The sequence below is a fragment of the Psammomys obesus genome, unplaced genomic scaffold, assembly GCF_907164565.1.
Source record: "Psammomys obesus unplaced genomic scaffold, mPsaObe1.curated_primary_1811, whole genome shotgun sequence".
In the NCBI taxonomy this organism is placed as follows: domain Eukaryota; kingdom Metazoa; phylum Chordata; class Mammalia; order Rodentia; family Muridae; genus Psammomys; species Psammomys obesus.
The window spans coordinates 482,499-494,679 of record NW_026590172.1 but is presented as its reverse complement, the minus strand read 5'-3'; the positions used below and the strand labels follow the sequence as shown (position 1 = coordinate 494,679).

The following is a 12,181-nucleotide window of genomic DNA, read 5'->3' as shown; positions in this document are numbered from 1 at the left end:
GGACACAGCTCTGCTCTACCGTAGCACATGTATGGAGGACAGAGCAGGTCACGGTGGATGGGCTGGCCTGCATGACAGCCCTGTATCTCAAGGCTTTGTAGACACAACATACTGTCCTACATGCCCAGGGAAGGGTCACAGTCAGCTCTGGGTTGGGTTGTTTTTATGATGTCAATTTTTGGGGGGTTGTGTCCTGTACAGGTTGCATACATATGTGGGTACCCTGCCTTTGCTGTATGCCTGCGTCTGGAGGCTGGAGGTCTCCGGTTCTTTATTGCATTCATTTATTTATCCTGGTGTATTTGTGTTAGGTGGTGTGCAGGAGAAGGTCAGAGACCCATTGGAGGGAGTCAGGTTTCGCCTTTCCTCATGTTGGCTCTGGGGCTTGAACTCTGGTCATTAGCCTTGGCAGCAAAGACCTTTACCCACTGAGTCATGTCACTAGCCCCTCAGCTCCTGTTGTTCAGGTGCCATGCATTTTGTTTGTAAGATAGGGTCTGTCATTTGCCTGGAACGATCCACGTATTCTGGGCTGGCTAGTACTGAGCGCAGGAACCCACCTGTCTGGGATGCCCCCATATCCAACTCAGTGGGCCCTGGCAGGAGAACTCAGGTCTGACTGAGCCCAACTCCCCAGCCTCTGTCTTAATTTCATATTTTTAGCTTAGAAATTATATTTTACATGTGCTTTGCATGCATATGCTTGTGCACCATGTGTGTGCAGTACTCATGAAGCCCAGAAGAGGGCACTGGAGTCCCTGGGCCTGGACTTACATATGGTTGTGAGCTTCCTTGTAGGTGCTTTGAATCAAGCCCTGGCCTCTCTGGGAGGGCAGCCAGTGCTCCTAACTACAGAGCCATCTCTCCAGCCCCAGCCAGTCTGCTCTTTCTGATCCCTCTCAGAAATACCTGAGAGTTGGGAACTATCTAGGAAGTCTGTACCAGGGTCTGAGGCACCATGGCCAAACAGTAATAGATTGTTTATCTTGTATGTAGTGAGGCCCTGAGGAGGGAGCCTTGAATGAGTTATCACACTATCAACACCATGGCTGTTCACATTAGGCTGTATGCTAAATCATGGGTGACTCTGTGGCATCAGGATCTTATGTGCTTCAGAAAGCCTGGCCTCCATCAGCCACCACAGAGAGGGCGTGACTGTGACCACACACTTGGACTTACTGGTACCTTAAACCTTCATCCACGTGTCTCTTCAGCAGGATTTCTCAAGCTCAGGACCTAGTCTGGGTCCTGTGGACTGGGCCACCAATTCTGATGCTCTGTAGGCAGTACTCCTATGGCTTCCCGTTCAGAATAAGAAGGACTGGCTACCAGGGGTAGGGGCACACGCATAAGATCTCAACACTTGGGAGGCAGAAACAAGAGGATGGTAACTTTCAGGCCAGCCTGAGAGACAGTGAGATCCTGTCACTTTCATTTTAAGTGTTGACCTGCTCAAGTCTGGCACAACTTGGCTGGCTGGCTATATACTGAGCCCAGGCCCTTTCCAGCAGCCTTGCAGCCTGTGGAACTTTGCTCTATATGCTTTGCACACCTGACTCCCAGAAGCCTCTGGGCTGAAATCCTAGATCATTACTGTCTTAGGATTTCTACTGCTGTAATGAAACACCATGATCAAAAAGCAAGTTGGGGAGTAAAGGGTTTATTCAGCTTACACTTGCACATCACTGTTCATCACCCAAGGAAGTCAGGACAGGACCTCAAGCAGCGCAGGAACCTGTAGGCAGAAGCCACGGAGTGGTGCTGCTTACTGGCTTGTTTCCCTTAGCTCGCTCAGCCTGCTTCTTATAGAACCCAGGACCTGGTGCCAGCCCAGCGTGACCCCACCCACAATGGGCTGGGCCTCCCCCATTGATCAATAATTCTTATGGTTAAAGGACAGAAATTGTCCCTAGGAGGTGCTGGGAAGGTTGCTCTGTCAGTAAAGTGACAATGAGGGCATGAACTGCATCTCCACATAAAAAAATTTCAAAAAATAAACCCACACACAGGCACGGTGGCACACACCTTTAATCCCATCGCTCAGGGAGGCAGAGGCAGGCAGACTGATGTGAGTTCGAGGCCAGCTTGGTCTACAAAGCAAGTCCAGGACAGCCAAGGCTACACAGAAAAATGCTGTCTTGGAAAAAACAAAAAATAACAAAACAAAAACTAGTTGGTGGCACATACTTTTCCTAGTACTGGGAGGAACAGGAAGATCCCTGGGCTTCCCTGACCCCCAAATTAACATAAATGTCCAGTTCCCAGGCAAGTGAGACACTGTGTCTCAACTAAAGATGTCTGAAGAGTGGCACCTAAAGTTAACCTCTGGCCTCCACATCAGGTACACATGCGCGTGCGCGCGCGCGCGCGCACACACACACACACACACACACACACACACACGAATGTATTCGCCCCAGGAAGAAAATCTCTTTCCTAGGAGGGGCTTATCTGTCTGGGCAGCTTTTTCAAATCGAGTGTCTAGGGTGTCTTGTTGGTTGGTGGTCGCAATGGGTGACCTCAGACCATAGCTACAGGGACAGATACCGACACCTTAGGAGCTCCTTCCAGAAGACTATGGGATCCACCTGACCCTGTCCAGGGAAAGGGTTCTGCCATTTCCCTTCCCCCCTTCAGAAAGGAAACCAGGAAGAGGCATCCGAGGCCAATCCTAAGATTCTCTCAGGGGTCTGGTTGGCAGGGACCTCACTCAAAGTATGCCTGGGTCCCAGCAGCCTGCCTACCCATCCTAGAAGGTCCCATGTCCACTGTGCCCATGTGAGGCAGTGACTGGCAATACAAGGCAATGCATAGGCTCCAGATAAAGGGCTCTCCTGTTGGGGCTGAGGGTCAGCAGGATGGCGGGCACTGGGGTGGATCCCCTGAAGCATGGTACACCCTTCTCAAGAGCACAGACTTTTGAAAAACTTTACCAGTTTATTCAGCTCAATCCAGGGCAACTGCTAAAAACTCCACACACAGGGAAGGAGTTATCTACACAGTGTCCTGCAGAAATGGTGGCACAGACAGTCTTGAGCCTTTCGGGCCCCTGTAGTTTATTCTCAATAGACCTTCCTGGAAGACACCAATCACTTCTGCCTTTGCAGCTTCTTAAATAGAAACACTTGGACTTGGAGACCTTGTAATCAAGGGTATGGGGAGCCCGCATGTCATGTTGGGAAGGGCCTTGGTGTGTCTGAGGACACTGGTCCCTTGAGCACCAGGAAGGGCTGAATCTTGGAGAGAGAAAATTAGGACAAGCCTGTGCCAGCCCCATAGGGGCCCACAGTGGTTCTAGCCACGTGGCTGCAGTTAGAACAAGATTCAAAATTAGGTTATGCCTACAGAAATTGAACTTCTGGTCTTCAGCCTGCTGGCTTCTGCCACTGTTCACAGTGAGAGCTTATCTTCCAGGTCCTGACAGAGTTCTAGGATGGCCCTGCCACTCCTGCCCATGGGTGACCTCATGGGCAGTCGGCTCCAATCACACACAGATGGCTGTCCCATGCCTCAGCACTGGGCTTACACACGGCACTAAGTGCTGGGCATGCCATGAGCTGAGGCATCAAATGGCCTTAGATAATGGGTAGAAGGATCGGGTCCAACGTCCAACAGGAACCCCTTCTTTTATTTTATATGTATATATATATGTACGTGTGTGAATGCCTGCGGAGGCCAGGAGAGGGCATTGGATCCTCTGGAACTTGAGTTGTGGGCAGTTGTGAGCTGCCCTATGTGGTGCTGAAAATTAACTCTGGCCCTCAGTGAGAGCAGTAGGCACTACCAACTGCTAGGCCATTTGCAGAGGCCCTGAACCCCACCTCCTACATTTTTTTTCTGATAACAGTCTGTCTGTCCCAGGCCTCGAACTCATTATGACCTTGCACTCCTGATCCACCTGCCTCTACCTCCTGAATGCTGGGATTACAGGTGCATCCAGCCATATTTGGGCTCTATGGTCCTAGTTATCAAATGCTAGGCAAACACATGACCAACTGAGCTATATCCTTAGTCCAACATGGTGTTTCAAAAGTTGCTCTGGAGTGGGCAGCTACTCATTCCAAAAGGCCACACCTGTCTTTTCCCTGCTGGGACAGTGCCGTCTTACAGTGATTCTAACATTAAATTATTTTTCTTATTGTGTTTATTTGTGTATGGGTCAGAGGGTGGGGACTGAACTCAGGTTTTCAGGATTGGTGGCAAGTGCCCTTACCCACTGAGCCATCTTGTCCACCCATGATTCTAGCATTGTGTTTTTGTTTTTATTTTTTTTCAAGACAGGGTTTCTCTGTGTAGCCTTGGCTGTCCTGGACTCACTTTATAGACCAGGCTGGCCTTGAACACAGAGATCCACCTGCTTCTGCCTCTGCCTCCCCAGGTGCTGGGATCACAGGAGTGTGGCACTGTCCAGCTGATTCTAGCACTCTTTAGCAAAACAAACCAAACTAGGCTGACCTTCTCAAAAGACCCTAGGAAAGCATACAGGTCTGAGACTCAAGGGGTCTCAAGACAGATGTCTGCAGGGGTGTGAGGAGGTGTTGAAGAGACACACACTTTGAAAGACAGAGGGCGTTTTCCTGGGTTCACGGGACACTGTGACCTGGCTCCCCACAGATGTCACAGTTTACAAGGAAGACTGTCCACAAGGCTCCCCAGGGCCCTCTGAGTGTTGAAGGTTGTACTCGGTTGTGTCCCATTTCCAGAGACTTCACAGGAGCAGAGGGCCGGTGGTGGCAGCAGCAGTGGGGTGGAACTCCAGGATCCCATGGCACCAAATCCAGACTCCAAAAAAAAAATTGTAAGAAACAGAAGTGGTGCTCGTGGGAGCCCAGCGATCATTCGGGTGATATTGCAGAAATAGGTAAGCACTGTGTCCCAGCAGCTCCCACGCAAGCTAGCGCTGTACCTCAGGGTATGGGTGATAACACCAGCTGAGTGGCCAGATGCCCACAGTGGCCATGCCAAACTCATGTGAAGCTGTGTAAACACAGGGGGCAGGGACCTGCGTTGAAAGTCCTGGCCTTGGCAGTTGATCAGGCTCATCACAGGGAATAGCTTCCTGTATTAGGCTGGGGTAGGCCCCTGCCCCACCCACAGGCCACGCTAACCGCGGTGCTGAAACAGGAAGTCCCTCTAGTTTATCCTCTCAACATCTGAGGGCCACAGGCAGCGAGGGAATGGGGGGTGGTGGCTGAGCTGGCTGGTCTCTGAGATGGTGCCCAGCAGGGGCCTGTGCTGACACAGTCCACAAGAGTGGGGGTGGGGGCGAGGGGGCTGGCTCAGGCTCTTCTTGTGGCTAAGAGGTTGTCATCTCTGCATGTGGGATCTGCTGCCAGTGGTATGTGGGTGTCACCATCTCTAACCTCAGTCTGCCTATGGTGCTGGGCTCTAAGACATTTCTCCTTAGTCCTGCCAGGCCTCCCACACTTGCTCATCTCTCTAAGACCAGGAAACTCTGGTTCTAATAACAGTATCTGTTACCCTTGTTGAGCCGCTGTGTGCCCTGGGATCCTGAACACCCAGTGACGGTCCCCAGGAGTGAAGCACCAAGCTGAGCTGTACATTGGTCACCACATCCCTGTCTGTTATCACAAGCCATGCTACCCTGGGTCCACCTCTGCACTTTCCAACAGCCTATTGTGTGGGTGGGTGGGTGCCCGTGCTAGCGTGCACACATGTGCTTGTGTTTGATGGTGTCTCACGTAGCCTCAAACTCACCATGTAGCAAAGGACAGACAACTTTGGACTCTTGGTCCTCCTTCCTCCACCTCCCTAATCCTGGAATGAAACTGGGATGACCACCCCTAGCTTAAGTAGTGCTAGGCCTTCCAACACCCTGGGCAAGCACTCTACCAACTGAGCTCCAACACCCCAACAGGCCTTGCCAATCTGAGATCTACCGTGAACTCTGCTATGCTGGGACCCAGGAAGTCCCCAGGGCCGTACAACTGTGACCATGTTTCTTCCTCTGGCTTCTGATGGAACAGTTGGCATTCTCATTCCTTAGACCCTTATTCATGCGAGGACAGGAGTGTGGAGTTATCGGGGCAGCATCTGAGCATCTGCTTAGCAATCCCCGATGTGGCTCTTGTGATGCCATGGCGTTCTCATGCAGCCAGAGTTTGTCTGGCAGCCCCTTGGCTACTCCAACCAGCTGTGTGGTGGCTGGCACCGCCAGAGGGGCCCCACTCCCCTGCAGGCTGTGCTGTTCACACTACCTGCAGGCTTCTCTCGTGCCCGTCCAGCTGCACCTTAAGCTTGTGCAGTTCCTCGATCTCACGGTTGTGGCGTTCTGTCTTATGCCGCACCAGGGAACGGTAGAAGTGGATGGTGAAGACCACGAAGATGAGACCCACAGGTACCATGATGATGGTGGACACCAGTGCGGCCTGCCAGCCCGTGTGGCTGTGTGAGCCCGGCTCGCCCCTGGCATCCACTGGGAGGAACTTGATCCAGCAGAGCAGGACCACCTCAGCCAGGAAGAGCAGGATGCCCAGGACAGTAGAGAAGCCCCAGGCAAGCTCGATGTAGGGGTGCATGCGCTCATGCGGTGACTCGCTGATGGAGTTGAGGTTGTGGATGTTGCTCACAGCCTCCACGTTGGGCAGGATGCACGTGCTGATGAGCAGGGCAAAGAGGTGCACAGCCACCAGCACCGTGGTGCAGGCGCTGAAGGCGATGAGCAGGGGCTGTGGGTACTGGTACTGTGTCTCCAGCTGCACCTCCACCATGGCCACCTGCGGGCACAGCAGGGGTGTTGGGTCAGGTGGGCAAGGATGCATCCTACCATGACCATCAGTTGGGCAGAGTAGGGGGGATTGGGCATGCTGGGCAAGGGCTGCATTGCTGAAACACACCCCCAGCCCCTCACTAGGGGATTCTATTGGGGCTTTGGTTGTTCTGGTTTGGGGATATGTGTGTGTGTGCATTTTTTTTTTTTTTTAATCAGAGGACTCTAAGATTGGAAACAAAGATGGTTAAAAGCTGGAATGTGGCTCAGTGGTAGAGCCCCTGCCTATAATCCCCCAGAGAGGGGCTGGTGTGTGGCTCAGAGATATATAGGTCTTGTCTAGCATATGTATGGATCTCTAACACTTCAAAAATAAATAAGTAAATAAATAATAAAAGGGAGGACACAAAGCCCAGAGCATGTAGTTTGTGTCTGCTTCCAGAGGAAGGCAAGCCAGGAGCCATGCTTCTCTGTATTTGTGTGGAGACCTCTAAGGTGGCCATAGATCACCAGTGCTTGCAAGTGTGTGCCCATGCATGTGTGTGACCGCTACACCATGCAGGTGGGGGTCAGAGGAAAACTTTCAGGGGTCAATTCTCTCCCTTCTACAATGTGTGTTCCAAGGATTGTACCTAGGCCATCAGGCTTGGCAGCAAATGTCTTTACCTGCTGGCCCTGACTCTGCCTTTGCCTCTTCACTGAATATTCAGGTTGTTTCCTATCTCCCCCTGGACATTTCTTGGTGAGCTATAATAGCCCACTAGAGGAAACTTCCAGAGGAGATAAAAGGACACCAGGATGCTTCCTAAATGTATCTCCAAGTTGCCTCCAGAAGCACTTGCCAGTACTAGAGGAGTTTCAGAGTAGAAATGATTATTACTATGAAGCATGGCTGCCATAGCCAAGCTGAGGTCACGCAGTATCTGGGCCCCCTGGATGACCTAGGCCTCCCTTCCATGCCTGTTGATATACTCCAGGCTGCTATGAAGTCTAGACCTCTCCCTCCCCATCTCCAGAATACACACTCCCTGTTTGATCATTCATAGAACCTGTCTGGAAACCTTGCAAGTGGCTTAAGCTTTCGTTTGGGTGAGCATTTCTTTGGGTGAGATACTATAAAGTCTTCCAAAGTTTGGTGAGCCAAATGGTCTCAAGGCCTGGATCCAAAAACAACAGCTGCTGATGGGAGTGAGTTCCAAGCCCTGCGCCTCACAGACAAAGGGAACCATCTGGCTGGGGGTATGGCTCAGGGGGAGATAGGATATCTCAGGGGAGATAGCACTTGCCTGGCAGTGCTGGGCTCTATCAAGAGCACCACACACACACAGACACACAGATGCAGACATACACAGACACACACATACAGACACAGACACACAGGGGTCATGAGAGAAAAGAAGCTGAGTGTTGTGATGTGTTCCTTTAATCCAAACACTAGGGAGGCAAAGGTAGGAGGATCTCTGAGCTGGAGGCCAACCCAATCTACATAGTGAGTTCAAAGACAACCTGTCTACATAGTAAGGTCCTGCCTGAAAATTAAAAAAAGGATGTGTGTGGGGAGGGAGAAAATAAGCCTATTACATTAAAGTCCTGTAAAATGTCTTGACTTCCCAAAACTAAAACAAACAAAAACAATGTCAGAAAAATGCACTTTTGTACAAGTCTGTGGTAAAGAGAACAAGTTCCAACAGTAACAGCAGCATCTAATGTCTCATACACACTCCTTCAAATTGAGCTTGAAGTCCAGTGAGGTGGGCACGCGTTTAATCCCAGCACTCAGGAGTCAGAGGCAGGTGGGTCTGTGAGGTCAGTTTGGTCTACGTAACATTCCAAGACAGTCAGGGCCTTGAACCCTCTCAGCCCTTCTGCTCCAGCCTCTAGGATGACAGGTGTGTGACATCATCCCTGTGCACACTGGGCAGTGCTCTCCCCAGAACCCTACCCCCACTGCCCCCTCCCGATTCTTTCTGAATGTGACAGTTCCTTGTTCCTTGAAGACACTGCCAGTCAGAAGAGTCAGTGGGGGACATTCTGTCACACTCTGAATTCCAGTCACACAGATTGATTCACCCTGAGTATCGGGAGAGAGGCAGAGCTTACAGCTTGGCCACGGTGATGCCTCGCACTGTATGTCTGACCCTCCTCTTTTGCTGAGGGTCCCGTGTTCTGTCAGAGATCAAAGCCACCTTTGGACCTCATGCCTCCACATGAGCTGTAAACAGCAGGCCCTGCAGAAGGTTAAGTGAGGTGTGATGATGTAGACCCTTTAATTGCAGCCACCAAGGGACTGAGGCAGGATGATCATGAAGCTGAGGCTACACACTGACACAACCAGACACTTGCTGTCTTTTTTTTTTTTTTTTTTTTTTCTTTTTCTGATGCCTGGTCTAATGGTAGGCCAAACTAGCATTGAACTCACTATGTAGCTGAGGATGACTTTGAACTTCTGATCCTCCTGCCTCTACCTCCTGAGGGCTGGAATTACAGGTGTGTACCACCTTCCTGGTTTATGTAGTGCTGGGGCTTTGTGTATGCTGGGCAAGCACTCCCCTGGCTGAGGAACATACTTAGCATGATAAAACCGCAGGGGAAAATGACGAATGCCCTGGAGAAATGGCTAGTGGTGGAGCAATGGTCTAGCACATAGTTTTAGGGGCTGGAGAAATGTCTCAGTGGTTAAGAATAGTGTTTGCTGTGCCATCATAAGAATTTCAGTTTGGACCCCAACACCCATGTAAAAGCTGGAAACCTAGCAGAGAAAACTCAAGCAGGGACAGACCCTGCTCATAGGTCTTCCATCATAGTGATGGAAAACATCTGAGGCTGTTTTCTGACATCCTGGTGCATACCTGCACACGTGTGTATATATTTATACACACAGACACATACACACAAATAAATAAACATTTCTAAAAGGTCCTACATCTGGGGAGATCCCTTAGGGGTTGAAGCGATTGCTCAGAAAGCATAAGGATTAGAGTTTGGGTCCCTAGAACCCATGTAAATGCTGGGTGGGTATGGTGACCCACCTACAATCCTAGCCCTGAAAGGGGAAACAGGATCTGTAGTCAGGGGTTAGCAAGAGTAACCGCACTGGTGGGCTCTGGGTTTGATTAAGAGACCCTGTCTCTGGGGGCTGGAAAGATGGCTCCATGGTTAAGGACAGTGTCTGTTTTTCCATGGACCCAGGTCTGATTACCAGCATCCACAGGGTGGCTCACGGCCACCTGGAACTCTAGTTGCAGGGAGCTGAAGCCCCTTCCACCTCCTCAAGCACCAGGCATGCACATGGTGCACAGACACACATACAGGCAAAGCACCCCGAGAGCGAGAGTGAGAGAGAGAGAGAGAGAGAGCGAGAGAGAGAGATTGCCTCCAAACTGTGGTGAAAGAACAGTGGGATGATTTCCACCTCCCACATGCTCACACACACTCGTGCATTCACAGACATATACACACGTGCATGCACACATATAAAAATGCACACATAACCCCACAGGCACATGCATATCACAGACACAAAAAAGGGGAAAAGCCAAGTGAAAAAGTCCTACAGAACATCAAAAGGAAGGAGGCAGAAAAGAAAAAGATCTTAGATTCAATCTCCAGCAACAAACAAACAACACAGAAAAGGAAGAATAAAACAAAATTAAAACAAGGCCCAAGTGTTGCTCAGAGGTAGGCAGCCTATGCGCACCCTGTGTGGGAGGGTCTAACTCTCCCAAATGTGGCCTACTCAGCCTAGCATGTCTCCACCCATGTAGGATGTTTCCTTCATATGCTCTGCCCATTGATAATGGAGGCTATGGCCTGGAGTTTAGACAAAAGACCAATCATTTGGCTTGAAGTAAATCACTTCCCACCCAGCCATCCCAGCACAGCGCAGAGAGGGGGGCTGAGCCCTCACAGCCTGTCTCCTGGGCCAAATCCCTGTGGGGTGTGGGGCAGATGCGACTGACTCTTGTCCTGGGATGACTGAGGAGCTGGCGACAACCAGCCACGTCGTCCCCAGGAGGAGGCCACACTTGGCCAGCACCTACAGCCCCAGCCAGGCTGGCCACCTGCCATAGATCCCGAGTTCTTGCTCCGGTTCACATTTTCAGAATCAGGGTGAGGCCTGTGGTGGGGCAAACGAAACACAAAATGCTACCTTTTCCAGTACACCCTACTCACTGGAGCTGTTTTGTTTATTTTGAGACATTAGCTCACTATGTAGCCTTGAATGGCCTAGAACTGGACATGTAGACCAGGCTAGCCTTGAATTTAGAGAGATCTGTCTGTCTCTCCCTCCTGAATGTAGGTTATGTTCGTGTGTGTGTTTGTGGTGTGTGGTGTGTGTTCATGTGTGAAAATGCACACGTGCATTCATGTGCATGTTCACGTGGAGGCCAGAGATGACCCTCAGGATTTGCTTCTCAGGTGCCACCCCCCACCCCCTATTTGTGTGTGTGTATGTTGTAGACATGCATGTATGCATGTCTGTGTGTGTGCACAAATGTGGAGGCATGAGGTTGGTGTCACCCTCCACACTATTTACTGAGGCAGGGTCTCTCACTGATGTCTGGCTAGCCCTGCAAGCCCCTCTGCTAAAGATCTATCTCCACCTCTGAAGCTCAACCACCACGATCACCTGCATTTACATGGGTTTCTGGGATCTGGACCCTGGTCCTGAAACTTACATTATAAACACTGTAACTGCTGAGCCGTATTTCCAGCTCTTCGATTTTCTTTAAATTAATCAATTTATTGTGTGTGTGTGTGTGTGTGTGTGTGTGTGCATGTGTGTGTTGCCCATGTGTGTGGTGTGTGTCTTAGCATGGGTGCACACATGCTGTGAAGGTCAGAGGAGCAACTTTCCATACTCGATCTCCCCTTCCACGACAGGCTCTAGGGAAATGAGCCCAGGTCCTCATGTTTGCGTGGCAAGCACCTTGCTAAGCTGTGTCTGTCTTCCTCTAAGTGGCCTGGAGAAGAAGTGCTCCCTGGAGCACTTCAAGACTTTAGGAAACACATTTGCTAGGGCTTTACCTGCCCAGCCTCCCCTCCCCCACACTCACCATGGCAAAGCCAGAGAGGAGGGCAGAGGTCCGGCTGGAGGCTTTCAGCTTGGCCCTGCTCAGGTATAACTTCCTCCAGGACAGTGCCTGCACTGAATGGTGGTTGGAGGTGACCAGTTCCAAGTAGCTGCGTCGGACCCAGTCTCGGTAATCCATACCCTTGTGGCCGGGCTCAGGGCAGGCAGGGGTGGTGGGGTCCATGGGCACATTGAGCTCTGCACTCATGGTGGGACCTAGGCTGGGGGAGGGAGAGACATGACTTGTTAGAACATCTTAGACGGTTCTTGTGCAAAAACCAGAGTCTGAGGCCTTCTATAGTTTTGGTTTTTTAAGGCATATTACTATTTCTGTGTGTGTGTGTGTGTGTGTGTGTGTGTGTGTGTGTGTGTGTGTG

General features: G+C 50.9%; 1 protein-coding gene across 1 annotated transcript in view; it reads right to left on the bottom strand.

Annotated features, from left to right (window-relative positions):
• Nucleotides 1-1,650: 1,650 nt before the first annotated feature.
• Nucleotides 1,651-12,181, bottom strand: part of Orai2 (ORAI calcium release-activated calcium modulator 2) — a 20,093-nt gene continuing 9,562 nt past the window's right edge. The window contains exons 2-3 of the mRNA XM_055606621.1: nt 11,788-12,025; nt 1,651-6,737 (exon numbers count right to left, since the gene is read on the bottom strand). Coding sequence (XP_055462596.1) covers nt 6,210-6,737; nt 11,788-12,012 — 753 coding nt within the window. The 5' untranslated portion in view covers nt 12,013-12,025 and the 3' untranslated portion in view covers nt 1,651-6,209. The remainder of the gene's footprint in view (nt 6,738-11,787; nt 12,026-12,181) is intronic.